The 15,657-nt window shown below is 41.2% G+C and overlaps 1 protein-coding gene across 1 annotated transcript; it reads right to left on the reverse strand.

The window, feature by feature from the left end:
- Positions 1–14,709, reverse strand: zgc:113337 (uncharacterized protein LOC503741 homolog). The gene is made up of 7 exons (XM_049594760.1): positions 14,501–14,709; positions 13,823–13,936; positions 13,407–13,727; positions 11,565–11,894; positions 5,228–5,512; positions 3,754–3,855; positions 1–1,798 (listed from the first exon to the last, which is right to left on the reverse strand). The coding sequence occupies exons 2-7, from the start codon at positions 13,902–13,904 to the stop codon at positions 1,791–1,793; spliced, it is 1,128 nt and encodes a 375-aa protein (XP_049450717.1). The 5' UTR covers positions 13,905–13,936; positions 14,501–14,709; the 3' UTR covers positions 1–1,790.
- Between the last annotated feature and the right edge of the window lie 948 nt (positions 14,710–15,657).

Raw genomic sequence — 15,657 nt, forward strand, 5'->3', positions numbered from 1 at the left:
TTACTTTAATATCTTTATTATTCTATTTGTTGCATTCATTACATCAACTTTACATAGTTGGTCATAATGCAGTGTTTCGTATTTTCTTCTTCTATTATCAGACTGTACTTTCTCTGTACAGGGTTGGATACTGTGGTGTACTTCAGTCTATTTTTGACAAACGTTATAAAGCCACATTTCAGAATTATCCTAAATTAAGCTCTGAGCTCATAATCAAGGTTGCATGCGTATAGTTAAACTATACACAGAGGAACGCTGCCTAAACTCCTATTATTGGTGAGGAATGTGATCATATGCTTTGATATACAAGATTAAAGCTTAAGTTTTTAAATGCCCACATGATGTATCCCAAAAGCCTCATAACATATTGTAGGCATTAAGGTGCCTCTTTGATCCAAATGAGCAAGCAGAGTTTGACTTTTTTTCCCCCATAAACACTCACAGTGCGGCACTTCTGGACATTTAATCATTATCAAACCACGAAGCCACCCACCACAGCCCAACCTGTACACTCATACTCACATCTTCATACACATGATCTCTCTCGACTCTACAATGTCGACAGGCAGCAAGACACGCATTCCTTTCAGGGGCACCAAAAAGGCTTCCTCTGGGAATGAGTTCAAGCTATCTGACCATGGAATTTAACCTCTAAGAAATATGCACACACACACACACACACACACACACACACACACTACACAAACAGACTTTGAACACATGTAGAAAAGTTTGCAATAGATATTACATAAACAACACATAAGTATGCAGCTGTCTTAGTTGAACGAATGAAGGACGTGCCTGACTCCACCCAGTTTGGACAATACACAGAAGTGATGGAGGCCTTCGGCTGAGGTACGAGAAGTAAAACCTTAAGTTTCAGTTAGCTAATGTTACTGAAAGGGAAAGGCTGGCCATGGTCTGTATTTTTCCTATTGTCAAAAAGTGTTAGCTCACCTCTACAATACTGGCTTGGCTGGAGAATTAGGACAGGAATCTTTAAAAACAGCGTGTGAATTTATTTCAGCTTGTGGCCAAATAAACAGCTGGGCACTGTCCTTTTTAGCAAATGTTATTTAAAAAGTGCATTTTTTGGGGACTATTTTCAGCTGCGGATTAATATGCAATAAATTACAGTGCCCATGTTCAGGTCACTGCTGCATTATGTGGATGTGTTTTTAGACATCAATGCAGGGGTATGCTGTATCAGACTTTGGCCTGCAAAGACAGTTGTTGTTAATAGAATCAATTCATTGTTGCTTTTAGTGTTTTCATGGGATTGGTTGAATAATAAAAAATATATCACCAGACTTTATCCTTAAAGGATCGGGCAAAAGACAGAGACAAACAAAAAATATTTTCAGGCTATGCAATATGTTGCAACAGCAGAATCACTGTGCTTTAATTTACCATACAGTGACTCCGCTGCGTGCCGTGGAGAGTGTGTCCATCGACTCAATCAATTACAGAGCCAAAGAGGAAAGAGAGAAAAAAAAAAAGATCCGCTCAACATTTCCTCATTGACGTTATGTGAGGAGAGCCTGGAGATTATATAAGAGTCAGGCAGGAGAGCAGAGATGAATGTCGCTGTACAGTTGGCGTTCATAAATAGGATTGTATATGACATCCTATTGATGTGTGTCAGAATATCTTCCCTTTGTACCAAGGTGATAACAAGGATGATGGTGATGACGACGACGATGATGATGATGATACAGGGAAACTATTCTTCAAGGTTGGCTCTGAGAAGCACTGCATCTTGTTTTCAGCCTTTGTTCTGATCTGAGAGATTAATCAGCTGCAAAGAAATGTATGGAGAGTGATGACACAGAATGGAACATTTTGCATTAAAATGCGATTTCAAATGTGACTTAGTGCAGCTATGATACAGCTATATGATACACATTGCACTGCTAGCTCTACCACACAAATCCATGGTTGGTTTTCTTCATGCACAGACAGAAATCATCGATTTGGACATGTGAATAAAGTGCAGATGGAGTGCAGGTAGTGAAGAAATGAAGGTGAAAAGGCTGTAATGTTCTCATGGATGTGGATGACATAAGCATGACCTCATGCCACTCACCTCCTGAGCCCCTTTCTCAACAGTAGGAGGATCGCATTAAGAGGCTCATTTCATTTGTTTAGATAAGAGAGTAAGCTTCTGAAAATCAAACTATAGTTGTTGTTCATTCAATATTTCTATTTTCAATAAGCCCTGGTAGTTTGCTGGCACAACAGAAAAGGGTCCACGAGAGAGTCAAGGGACCGCTCAGACCACTCATGTCTGTAATATCAGCAGGACAGAGAGGACTGAATGCTGTAGATGTTCTGACCATAAAGAGATTACAACAAGGAGGTTAAATAAATGACTTTAGAAGAGAGTATTTAAGTTTTATGGATATAGATGAAACCAAATTATAATGACGAAAGTACCCTGTGGTTTGTTCATGGGACCAAGTAAATGTTTCACTTTGATAAAATCACGAGGGTTTCAATGTCTCTCTTGAGAAAGAAACCCTGTGTCTGAATGAGACCACCAGTTTAAATAAAGGTTCAATAAAAATAAACAAGTGCTGCAGTGGTTGGGGATTTGTCTCAGAATATGCTAAACAAACCCCAGAGTCACGCTTCATTATTTCATAAAGACGGATGAAAGAAATCCTTAATGCAGTGAGTTACAGAGGAAAGTGGAACAGAGGCTAGCCCATCAGTGTTGCAGCACAACCCAAAGGCCCACTGTTCCTTTTCATTGTCTCTGCAGACACCCGGGCAGTTTGCCAAAACCCACAACTGGGAGGGAGCCTCGAAAAACAAATTTTATTGACCTTCGAATGACTTCTTGAGGGAATGACGTTAGCGTGGATGCAAATGTGTAGAATCTTCCCCAAATAAGCCAAGAGAATAACATCAACTTCAGAAAAGGTACATTAACATCATTACCAAAAAAATTGCTTTTCTATTCCCAATGTAATCTGATCACAGTTATCCTTAAAGTGAAATAAATTCATTTTCCAAGTTGTAACCCTGTAACAATGTTTACTTATCTCTTGTTTAAGGTCAAATACATGTAAAATATATATATTTTGTTGTCTTATATTTCTCTATTTTTCTCCTGCTCTAAAAGATTTAAGTGTTTTCGATAACTCATCTGGAGCACTGGGTATTATATATAAATATAACCAATTAAATGATGATTTAGGGAGACAAGTTAACCCCACCCATCACCAAAAAAGACAACTGGGTGGTGGTAGCAAGTAAAAATGATAGCAGACGTTATGTTTTTGGATATCAATTGGCCAAAACATGGTATAAATTTGCAAAGGGGTGTAATTTGAGGTTTGAACTTATTAATTTCGCCATCGTTTTTTTTTTTTTCCAATTTATTTGATTAGGACAATGCACATTAATCAACATTTTAGCAAAAAGCATCAATATAAATATGCCGGTGTTAGCACAGTTGCCAAATTTCATCTGTTGTCCCACGGCAGGTATCATAAAAAAACATACAGACAATACACCATGACATTGTTTTCTTCTTACTGTAGGTGAGGGAGTGTGTTGGTGGAGGCCAAACAATACAGACTGTCATTGCGGCTTCAACATACAGTAGATTCACCATATTTTTGAGACTGAAGAATTTTTGTCCCCACTGTCTTCTGCACATCTGTATCTAAATGAACTGGTGTATAAACAACAAGTATGACACTTAATTCTTGACATAAACCTTGACATTGACAACCATGATCTCACCTTCTTTGCGCAGGAAACACTTCCACAGGCAGAAGCAGAGGGACATGACCAACAGGGCAGCCACCGTAGTGACTGAGATCAGGATGGTGAGAGCCGTCCCAACTAGGAGGGAGAAATCCAGAGAAGTGATCAGCTGTTTAATTATCTGCCACATAAACTACAGCATGTAAATCCTGGCCACATTAAATGTAATGATACGTGTCGGTATGTGTGTCTGAGTACTGTGAGGCCTGTGCCAGTCTAAACACTGCTTCCCTTTTATGGACCATCACAAATGAGATTTGAGATTTAATCTACAGTGTTACTTACTGATCACTGTAATTGTAGACTCCTGACCCATGAAATGAAGGTCAGCCACAGGTTATCAGCAAACTAACGTCACAACAGTCACACGTGTTATGAGCACATTTACCTATACTGTCCAACACAGACTGCATAAAAACTAATACTGATTTTTGTTTTAGTTAAATATAATGTATTTTATAAGTGTTGTACAGAAAAAAATTGTTGCAACATAAGAGTAGTCGAAGAACTTCTACCTTCCCTTTATATTCAAAAGGGAGAAGTCAGACACACTCTCCTAATAATCAAATAATTTCAGTCTAACACAGCAACATTTGTTTTAACAGAGATCTTAATCAGGCATTGCCAAATAACTTTTGGAGGGTTTTCCCCTCCATTCTCAAAAAAAATCTCGACCACACAAGCACTGCTAGAAAAGCAAACCCTGTCTAAATGAAAACACAATGACACAAGTGAAGCGTTGCCGAGAGCACGCCAAACCAACAGGCAGTGATATAACCCTAACCCTAAAGCCAGGCAAAGAAGAAGAAGAAAAAAAAAGGAAGATGTTGGCCAATCAGAAGCCTGGAAAAAAAAGCTATCAACAGAAAGCTACCTGGAGCAGTGACCTCTGTAGCTCTTTCAGATGCTAATGTTGCTCAGTATAGTAGTAGTGTGACTCTGCGTTTATCTGTAAACATATAAAAAGTCCTGTTGGCAAGGTAGAGCCAACGCTATTTTGGTTGTGTCTGCCATTGCATGACATGTCGCCTTATTTGTGACGCCTCAAAAAGGTGATAGCAAGGCACACTCTGATGTCTCAATCCAAAAACTGCATTTACCCTGTCTACACATTAAGACTGAAAACAGAGTTTCTGAAAGTCTTCACCCCAGTGACCTAAAGCGCAGTCTGTGTGTGGACGAAAGGCCAAAATGCATAGAAAAAGCTACATTTTAAAATATACCCGTGTACGTGTGGACAAGGCCATGGACATGTGCATCACTCAGGCAGTTTGCATGATTGCATGAATGGACCAAGCACTCTATGTACATTAGTGTATACTCTACATTCTCTTTGTGTCCATAGTCCAAGTACTTTTGGAGTGTGCCAAGAAAAATAAAGACACAGTGCAATCAAAAACTTTGAGGTGAAACATCTCATTGAAGCAAAGGTTCTTTGACACCAACTCACTTTTAGTGTTCATGGATACAGCAATCGGTGACTCGAGCCCTTTGTGGTGCACCAAGCATTTGATGGACACGTCTTTCAGCAGCCCTGATTGGACGGTTAGCGTACTGATGACATGAGTGGTCCCGTCGCTCTGTAGGATCTGTGTCGTCACAGGAGGGCCCATGGTGCGGTTATCCCTCTCCACGTTCCACACTATCTCTGCTGGCGGCCGTGACACTGAGGTGCAGTTGGCTTCAATCACACCTGGAGAGGTTGTCTTGTAGCTCACCTGTGGTTTGGGCAGCACTGGGAGAAATAAACAGGCATCACAACATGCAGTTACACACAAACAACAAGCTCATACTGTAATAAATGTATAGAGCACATATGACAGACTCACTGTTATGCACCGTGCCACGGTATAAAAGGATAACTAACCTGGACCCTATATTCCCAAATTGCTATTGCCAAACCCACCACATTTCTTTTAAATAAACATCCATTTTAACATGTATAGAGCCAGCATATTTTCACATCTAACTCTGTGAATTAAAGATTTATTTCAACCAAACCAGAGCTGGTGATTGTTGGAACAGCAGAAAAATGAACCAACACAGTTTTTGTGAGTTTTATTTTGTTTCTGGTAACTTACTTACAATACTAAGTGATATTAAAGTTCATCACTCCACTTGTTCAAGTAAAGCTGTTATGCACAACACGTTCTCACTCACTCACTCACTCACTCCATCCATCCATCCATCCATCCATCCATCCATCCATCCATCCATCCATCTATTTTCATCCCCTTTTCCAGGGCTGGGTCATGGGGGCAGCAGGCCAAGCAAAGCACCCCAGACATCCCTCTCCCCAGCAGTGCTTTCTAGCTCCTCCTGTGGGACCCCAAGGCATTCCCAGGCCAGATGAGACATGTAATCCCTCCAGTGTGTCCTGGGTATGCCTCCTACCATGCCCAGAACACCTCCAACAAGAGCAGCCCGGTAGGCATACGGATCAGATGCCCGAACCACTTCAACTGACCTCTTTCAAGGCGATGAAGCAGTGGCTCTACTTTGCGTTCTCTCCAGATGTCCGAGCTCCTTACCCTATCTCTAAGGCTGAGCCCAGCCACCCCACAGAGGAAACTCATTTCATCCGCTTGTATCCACAATCTCCTTCTTTCAGTCACTACTCAGAGCTCATGACCATAGGTGAGGGTTGGGACATAAATGGACCAATAAAACAAAAGATTTGCACCACCGGTTTCCGATAGAAAACAATGACCGCTGGATCAATGCTGGACCAATGCTGGACCAATTTAAAAGACTGTTGTTCCCATCAGTAACTTGGACACAAAAATATGGGAAAATAGGGTCTGGGCTGAAAAATACCTAAGTTACCCTTAAATGTATTCTTCCCTATTTCTTTTGTGCTGGTGTGTATAAAGCACACAAGCCAGAACACTCTGGAAATGTTATCACATAATGATCAAACACTAAGGTGGTCTGGCATATGAAACATGCTATTCTAATGCAACTCCTGGCCACAATTCACATTGTAGTTTAGTTTGTATTTATACATCTTCAAACTGTCTTTGGGTAAATTGCTGAGATGATACCTGGGGAAAACCTTGAAGCCTTTGGATCAAGTAAGGTATGTGAATTCCTGCTCTCTTAAGATCCATAAGTAAATCTCTGGCTGTTTTCAATTCTCTGTTCTCGGGGCTCAGTGAGGAATGTGATGCACTGGAACCGAGAACATTTGTGTTGGCAAGAACACGTTCAGCCACAGATATTTAGCCCTCATAGTTTCTGCATCTTCTCAGAGTTCTAGGTGGTGAACTTCATCCACCATTGGTCTGGATCGTATCACATTTCAGGGCGGGTTAAACCACAACAGGGGATAAATCTTTATAACAATCCAAACCATGACGACCTGTGAGAGAAAACAGAGCAGTTTTTCCTCACTGTGTTTCTCACTGCAAAACTCTGTAAGGCCAAAGGGAGCTGTGGCTGCAGGTGATTAGTTTATCGGTGTCACTAGTAGTGATCACTATCCTTTTACACTGTCATACTGATACATGGCTTCTTTTTTAAGAATGTAGATTTAAACTACTTTACATAAAGTGCAAAAAAAAGCCATCACTTTGTGTGACTAAACTGTCTGATGCTCTTTCTCTCTGTCAGTATTAGCTCGCTCTACCTGGACTGTTCACTGATCAGCATGCAGCAATCCATCATGATCCATCCTTCTTGGCCCAGATCACGGTGGCCCTCAGTAGAGAAGGACATTAACTTGTAACGATGGCACTACTAATGCCGTTTCTTTCTCTTATTGGATTACGTTTGTGGATATTACTGTGTGCGCACATCAAAAAAATTGAGTCTGAACTCTGGTTGGAATGGGGAGACCAAATGTTAGGACCTATGAAAGAATGCTGGCAACAGAAATTGATTATTGTTATTCATGTGCAGTGCAGATGCACTGCAAGACTTATGTTTGCAATTATTGAATGAATTGTTTTTGTGCAAAATAGTCTGTAAGGTAACACCACTGCATCTCCTGCTTTTACAGAAAGGATCTGTATTCTTCAGCCACCACTGACATCTGATGTTGTGATGTTGTCCTATGTAACAATGTGATCTCATGTCTACTCGTCATATTTTGAGGTTTGGACAGAAGAAGATAAAGATATACTTTTTCACACAAACACATGCACAAACAGGATCTATACATGCATCAAATGGAGAGCTGTCAGAGTGAGGGGGCTGCTCATGGACAGGTGCCCTGAGCAGTTGGGGGGGTTGGTGCAATGCCCAGAAAGTGAACTGGCACCTCTTCCGCTACCAATCCACCCTCTGTATTTGATCCAGACAGAGACTTAGACTGGCGACCCTCTGGTTACCAACCCAAATCCCTATGGGCTGAGCTACTGCTGCCCACAGAAGTTACTAAAATACCACCAGGGGCAGCATTTCACATTGTATTTTGATGCAGTAGGGGTTTGTGGATAGATTGAGGCAACAAAACTACTTGGTTATGGTTAGCAAAAGATTGAGGATGTTGCTAAAAAACACCCATCTTTGAGTGGCACAAACATGGTGGCAACAAGGGGTCAGCAGTTAAATTTAGACAACAAAACTACTTAGTTATGGTTTGGACTAGATTGTGGATGTCACAGTAAAAACACCCAGCTTTGAGTGGCACAAACTCCACAACCAATGTTGTTTGAGCACCAGCCTCCTGGGTCAAAGCCTGCTTGTTGGACCCATCCACCTGCCCTCCTACCTACTCCCACCCACCAAAAGCAAACTTAAACGCTCTTTAAACTATGCTGATTGCTCTGGGTGTTGGAGGAAAGTCTCACACAGACGCTAAACAATGACACTGCCAAAGCGACGTGTTTTCCCTGGGACTGGGACCAGGCTGCATGTAAGTTTAAAACCACAGGCATTTATGGTGTGATTACTTCAACTTTTTAATTGCATTATAGTTCAGTTTAGGGTCACATCAACTTGTTTTTTTTTTTTTTTTTTTGCCTAAACTTTATTTTTTTATTTTGTTTGTTTGTTTTTAACCTGTTCAAATAAATAAAATAAATGAAAATGAAAAAAATGAAACCCACTATTTAGAAATCTAATGAAATTTTGCAGCTTTCCTAAACAATTTTACATGATTTTGAACATGTGATTTTTACGACTTATTCAGGTTGTAATTTATTGTATGATCATGTGCATTTGTGTGCTTTAGCTATCACTGTTCGTGGGCAGCATGTCTGAGAGGGGGAGTAAAGGAGGGGGCATCACATCATCCAGGGTGGGTGAGGGTGAAAGACTGTTGGCAGCAGCACACAGCAAGAAAAAAAAACGTTAATGCTGATTGTTCGTCACTATTAGAAACACCTACTGTACTGTACAGTTCAGTTTCAAACAAAAGCACATCTGTTTGTTGAGATAACTGTGAGGGAAAGGGAGCGAGAGAAACTGAGCAAAGGGAGAAAGACAAAGACAAAGCACAGAGGGAATCACTGTCCGCTGCGAACACTGACACAGTCATGCATCAGGACCTCGCTCCCTGCCTCCATCATTCTTTCGAATGGTCCATTCTTCACATGGACACACACTGTTCTGTGTTTGTGTGTCAGCCAACAGCTTAGTCTTGCTATATCATGAAAACATTCAGCAGCAACAATCGGGAAGAAAAGATCTACATTCCTGTCTAAATCCCAGGGGTACCTGTCTTTCCTGCAGACTCAAATCCAAGTTGAGTTTCTCTGCACTCGCACGCATGTCAGACTGCTTGGTTTTCCCCTCAAGAACCCCAGCACGTAAATCTACTGTAGGACATATTCTCACACTGCTACAGGCTTGCAAAAATGTGAGCAAGCTAAGCAACTCATGCCTACTGATGAGTGTCTGTGGGAACAACTATTTTTACTGCATTGATCCAGCGATGGAAATGTCAGTCAGTCTGTCAGTCCAACACTTCAGTCCAGAGGAAGATGTGTCAATTTGATGGACTGCCGTGAAATCTGGCGTACAATTTAATACAGACTTTCATGGTCCCCAGGCAAAGACTTCAAACAGCTTCGTTGATCTCCAGACATTTCATCTAGTGCTCCCAACAAGTCAAAATTTCCTATCAAAGAAAATCTCACAAACCGGGATGGGCTGCAGTCTCGTTAGTACAAAATTCCCATCTTTGTGTTTCCACAGACTGTGCATTAGAACAGGGGTCTCCAACATTTGTCAGGCCAAGGACCCCTTTAGCTGGAGAGCAAGACAGATGGAGCAGGGACCCACTACTACATATACATATATTGTTAAAACTGAGTTGGACTAGAGATAATTCTGTGATTATTTCTGGGTCCTCTCTCATTTGCAGTCAGCAGCAGTTGTAGCATGGCTAGGTGTGTTGGCCTCACCCTATGCACCTTTGCCAGTGGTTTCTGATGCGGATGGTGCTTCATAGTCTTTTGCTCGAAAAGTTACAAAATGACCCATTGTGGCTGACAAGAATGTCCGTATACATGACATACCAATAATAATACAACTAGGTGGACAATATGTGAAAAAAAAGGTGCTCACATGTAACAGTTAACCTATCATTAATGTTCTGTACTGTAAACTTAGTAGGTTTTAGGAATAGGCCAATTCATTTTTCGCTAATTTGGATTCATGTTCATGTGTATTTACCGTAACATTTAGGACCTCCAAGGAGTCATGGACCCCGTGTTAAAGAGCCAGGCATGAGACTGTTTCTTTGCTGAGCCATGATAGAGCAATGCGTCCCGGTAAGTTGCTACATGCAACTGCCAGGACAACTTTATTTGGAGAAAGACACACATTACCTTCAACTGATCTTGGGATTTTGTGTAATTTCCTTTATGTACAGCCAGAATAACTGCTCCCACTTTGTCCAGTTGGGATGCTAAGCTACGCTAACCAGCTGCTGGTGGTAGCCTCGTATTTAATGCATAGACACGAGAGCGGTGTCACTTTTTTTTAACTCTCAGCAAGAAAGTGAAAAAGCCTATTTTCCAAAATGTAGACCTACTCTTTTAAGAAACCATATTTGCACCAAACAACACAAATCATTTCACAGCCTTATGGCCCCCCTCATTCCTACATTGCATGATGCTACAGTGAAGAAAAATGTCACAAAGAGCGTCAACCCAACCCAATCACTAAATATCCGCTATATTGTGCATAACCTGCTCTACCCAGGTGGAGCTCAAGTTTCCCCACACATTGCCACTTTGTCAGTGATTTTGGTGTCAGACACCGGTGCAAAAAGGCACCTTTTGCAGTGGTATAATACGCTGCCAGGCAGTCAGTAATGCCACAGCGTCAGTAACATGAAGGTAGGAGGGGAGGTGGATAGGACCAACAAACGCCAGACTTTCCCCAGAGTCCAGGTTGTTCGCTTACCATGTGAATGTTGAGAAAATCCATGATGTTTCCTCTGAACCTAACCACTTGCTTTTTTTGCGCAAAGAAAACAATTATTAAAAGAAAAGAGGTGTTTCACTTATGTTTAAAGTGTATTTTGAAAAAGACTGTCTACATCTTTTGAAAAGAAATTGTAATTTCCTATGAAAACAGAAGTGCACTTTGAAAAGACACAATGCATGTAACAAGTGTAAATTGATATGCCGTCCTGGAACGTCAACAATAGATGCAGAAGGGTATCTAGCGCATCATATTTAGACTTGAAAGTCCACTGACAAAGTGGCAATATTTGACGAGTTGAGATGACAACACATTGGTTTCTCTCACCTGTTTTGTTCGTGTGCCATATTTTCATAAAGTGTAATTTAGAATAATCAGCCATAATGGCAGGCTGGGATAAAAAAGTTTACCATAGGTGGCGAGGCAAACCGTGGAGCTCTTCGGCCCATTGGGATATGTGTTGTACAGGCAAGTGTAGCAGCCCTCGTCCGGGATATTGACAGGCTGGATGGTGAGCTGACTGTCAGACAGGGAGGCACTCAGCCAGATTCTCCCCTGGAACTGAGGCTCTATCATGGGGTCGCTCCTCTTTGCAAAAGAAGCCACCTCTGTGGACACCCCTTGTGCAGAAGTGTGTGTCCATATGATCTGCTCCACCTTTTCGGGCAGACCGTAGGAGCATGACAGGGAGATCTTCTTGCCGCTCACTGCTGTCTTGTTTCTATCAGCGGTGATTTGCGCTGTGTGTAAAAAGAGCCCAACATCCAGTGGGAGAAGGATGGATGAGGGGAACAGATAAGAAAAAGAAAAGGGAGACAGAGGGTAGAAACAGGACATTGTTAATTTTCAGAAATATGAGGCACCCAAACAGAAACCAGTCACTGGAATCTGCAACAGCTGTTTCTGCTTAGAAAAATGAGCCCTCCTTCTCTCACTGCTCCACAGCTCTTTATTAACATGACTGGCTGAGCCTCAGCAGGCTCATCAATTTGTGTTCAGAGGTTATGGGCGGTTAGGGACATCTGTATTCACATATTTTCTCAGTAAATCCCCACAGCAGATTGATATTGAGGTTGTAGGGAGGAGTAACTGTTCCCGGAGTCTACCGGGGAATTGGTTTGTTTAATTTTAAAGGGTGGGTGCAAAGGGCAGGCATGAGAAATCAGTTATGCCACATTCATGTAATATGGTTTAAAATGTAATTACGAGCAGCAGAGAGGGAAATCTGTTCTGTGTCAGCCTTTAACTTGTGATTAACACTGACACTGATGGTATCTTTCTTATCTTCCTATCTTTAATACTAATACAATTGATTCGGCTAATTTAAAAGGAGTGTTATTCTTCACTTGTACTGGTAGCTACTGTATATAAGCCAATTACTCAAAGAAATATGTCAAATTCAGACAGAAAAACAGATTAATATGAATGATTGATGCTGCATATAACAGAAGAAATATCTGATTCTGTGTCCTAAATGTGAGCTACACAGTTTGTTTCTAAGGGTGAGATTTCTTTTCCTTTACTGAGTCATCATGGTGGACACCTCTCCCACCTGCTTCATGACCTTCATAACTGTGTCACAATAGCGAAGCCACATCCTGGCTTGTATCATGGGCTGAAATAAACCCCTCATGTTTCACCTACATCTTTCCTGTCGGGGTTGAATATATGTCAAGCCTTGTCCCTCTCCAGCAATGCTTTCCAGCTCCTCCTGGGGGACCCCAAGGCGCTCACAAGCCAGATGAGATATGTAATCCCACCAACGTGTTCTGGGTCTGCCCTGAGGCCTCCTACCAGTGGGGCATTCCCAGAACACCTTTAATGGGAGGCGCCTAGGAGGCATCCTGATCAGATGCCCAAACCACCTCAACTGACCCTTTTCAACGTGAAGGAGCAGCGGCTCTACTCCGAGCTCCCTCTGAATGTCCGAGCTCCTCGCCCTATCTCTAAGGCTGAGCCCAGCCACCCCACGGAAGAGACTCATTTCAGCCGCATGTGAAATGGCATATTTGGACTCTGAGCACCTTGCACCCCCCCTAATTCTAATTATTGGGCTATATACAACAACAGATACAACATCTTTGTTGAAGATTTTTTGGGAATTTTATGTCTTTGTTGGAGCCAACAGGTGAAAGATAATAAAATGAGGGGACAACATCTGTTAAAACTGTATCTGTACACCACACTGCATGAAGTTGAACTAACTTCCTTCTTCATAAAATCAAATCTGCGTCATTAAAGGCCGTACTCACAGGTCACAGTGAGGCACGTCTGTCCCTGCTTTGAACCAGAAGGATGCATGTCAAAGATGCAGGTGTAGCAGCCTTCATCACGGAAGCCCACCCTGCGGATAGTGATAGCTGAGGTGTCTTTCGGGGAGGGGGCGAGCTCCACATACTGCTGCCCGCTCACACTGTCTCTGTTGCCAGGCTGGTAGGTCAGCAGGGTCTGATTCTGGACATCCAGCCAACGCACCTCCCTCAGAGTCTCACCTCGGTCCCTCGAAACAGTACAAGTCAAAGTGAAGGGCTTCTCCACGGGAGCCTCCTGACGTTCTGGTGCTGTTACCCTGCCTGAAACATCCACCAATATTAAAAAATAAGCATTATAATGTGGTGTGACATGAGTTTTCAAAGTCTTCCAAATCTCTCTAGCATGGCAGACTCACCCTGTAGTGTTCCCACCATCAGTAGGAGTAAACACACCTGCAGACCTTTCCTACAGGAGGCCTGGATCATCATCATCTTCATCGCTCATTTAACAGGGAGGAGGAAGAGTGGCACTGAGACATTTTACAAGATATCATAGTCAGCCCAACATGAACCCAAACCCTCCTATAATTTAAAAAAATGTTGATCCAACAGTGATACAGTGCCTATTGACTCAATTCCACTCCTGTGGTCACTGTGCTGTCAAACACATTTAACTGCATACAAACAATTCAGTGAGATGCCATGCAAAAATATATCCTCAAGTGCTCCATAATACATACATACATATCAATATATAAAGATTTTCATAAGAGAAACAGATCAGAAATAAGTTATCAAGAAGTATAAGAGCTATCAGAGCTCTTCAAACATTTAAACTTCATTTTTTTTGCCACATCTCTGACTAAACCGAATCTATGGGACATTTAAGTCAAACACAATGACTTACAATTAACTTAAATCATAAATTCAAACCCATTCTAGACGAATATACATCAACTTTATGAAGCAAATAAAAGCTCAGCATTTTTTTTATTTAATTAGACAATCTGTAGTTAATCAAGAGATCTGAGAATTGAATTATCTGATATATATTCTATTCCCTGTGTCATAAATTATGAGACTGAGACACTCACCTCTACTTGTCCCAATGCAAAAGGTAAAAGCCAACAATTGAAGATGTTCTACCTCTGACACATCCTGCCCGTCCTTATGAGCCAGCAGTCTTTGGAAACATCACTCCAGACCGAGCGAGAAACTATTTTTACTCCTCCGTGTGTTTTCTATTCTGCGCAGCAGCTGCACAATGAACACCAGCCGGCGGCAGCTCCAAACCAGACTTCACTTCCAGAGGATGCATTGGAGTTCTGACTGCAGGAGAAGCCACATCGCGGCTCGGTTGTTGCTAAACAGCGCCATCTAGTGTCACTTTGTGTACATTGCTCTGAGGGACAGGTGGAAGTTCTTTGAATCCAGGATTCCTGTTTCTATAGCCTAAAAGTTACCTAGAAGTAGGACTAATTGTTTTGTTAATTTAGTTTCCCTTGTGGCTAAATGTATTGAGGCCAAATTTGGACTCATGTTGCAGTAAGTGGTGAAAGAAATAGTTCATTAGACGTGCTAAGGCCTGCAACTTTATCTTTGTTGTCCAGAGGAAGAAATCCAGACAGGGACATCAGTCCCTAGAAGATAAATAGGCAATACAAAACTGTATTATATGTGAAATACATATATAAATAAAATCTTATTGTAGTGGCAGTAATGTAAAATTAAACAAATATTTGCAGCAAGCATATATATTTGGGTGTCAGAAAAGTAGGCTATTAGTTGTGAAGAAAAGATAGTAATGTTAATAATGATAAAAATGAAATAAATAGATTAATTAATAAATTAAACAAAATAAATTACAGAACAAAATAAACTATTACAACTTTGGATGGAGACTGAGAAAACAAGTTTTCAGGGCTTTTTTCCTCTTCTTCTTCTTCTTCTTCTTCTTCTTCTTCTTCTTCGTCTTCTTTTCAAAGCACTCATGGACATCTTACAAGACAAAGTAAAAAAACAAAACAAACAAGCAGCAATGTATCCATAGATCATAAAATCAACAATTCCGTAATATACAATGACATAATAATAACAATGATAAAAATAGTAATAGATTAAATTAATTACATTAATTAATACATGTTAATATGCTAAAATGTCTATTATTATTATTATTATTATTATTATCAGTCGCAGTAGCAGCAGTAGTAGTAGTAGTAGTGGTGGTAGTGTGTTTTGTGGCCCCCTG

Source organism: Epinephelus fuscoguttatus, linkage group LG13 (assembly GCF_011397635.1).
Source record: "Epinephelus fuscoguttatus linkage group LG13, E.fuscoguttatus.final_Chr_v1".
NCBI classification, from domain to species: Eukaryota; Metazoa; Chordata; class Actinopteri; order Perciformes; family Serranidae; genus Epinephelus; species Epinephelus fuscoguttatus.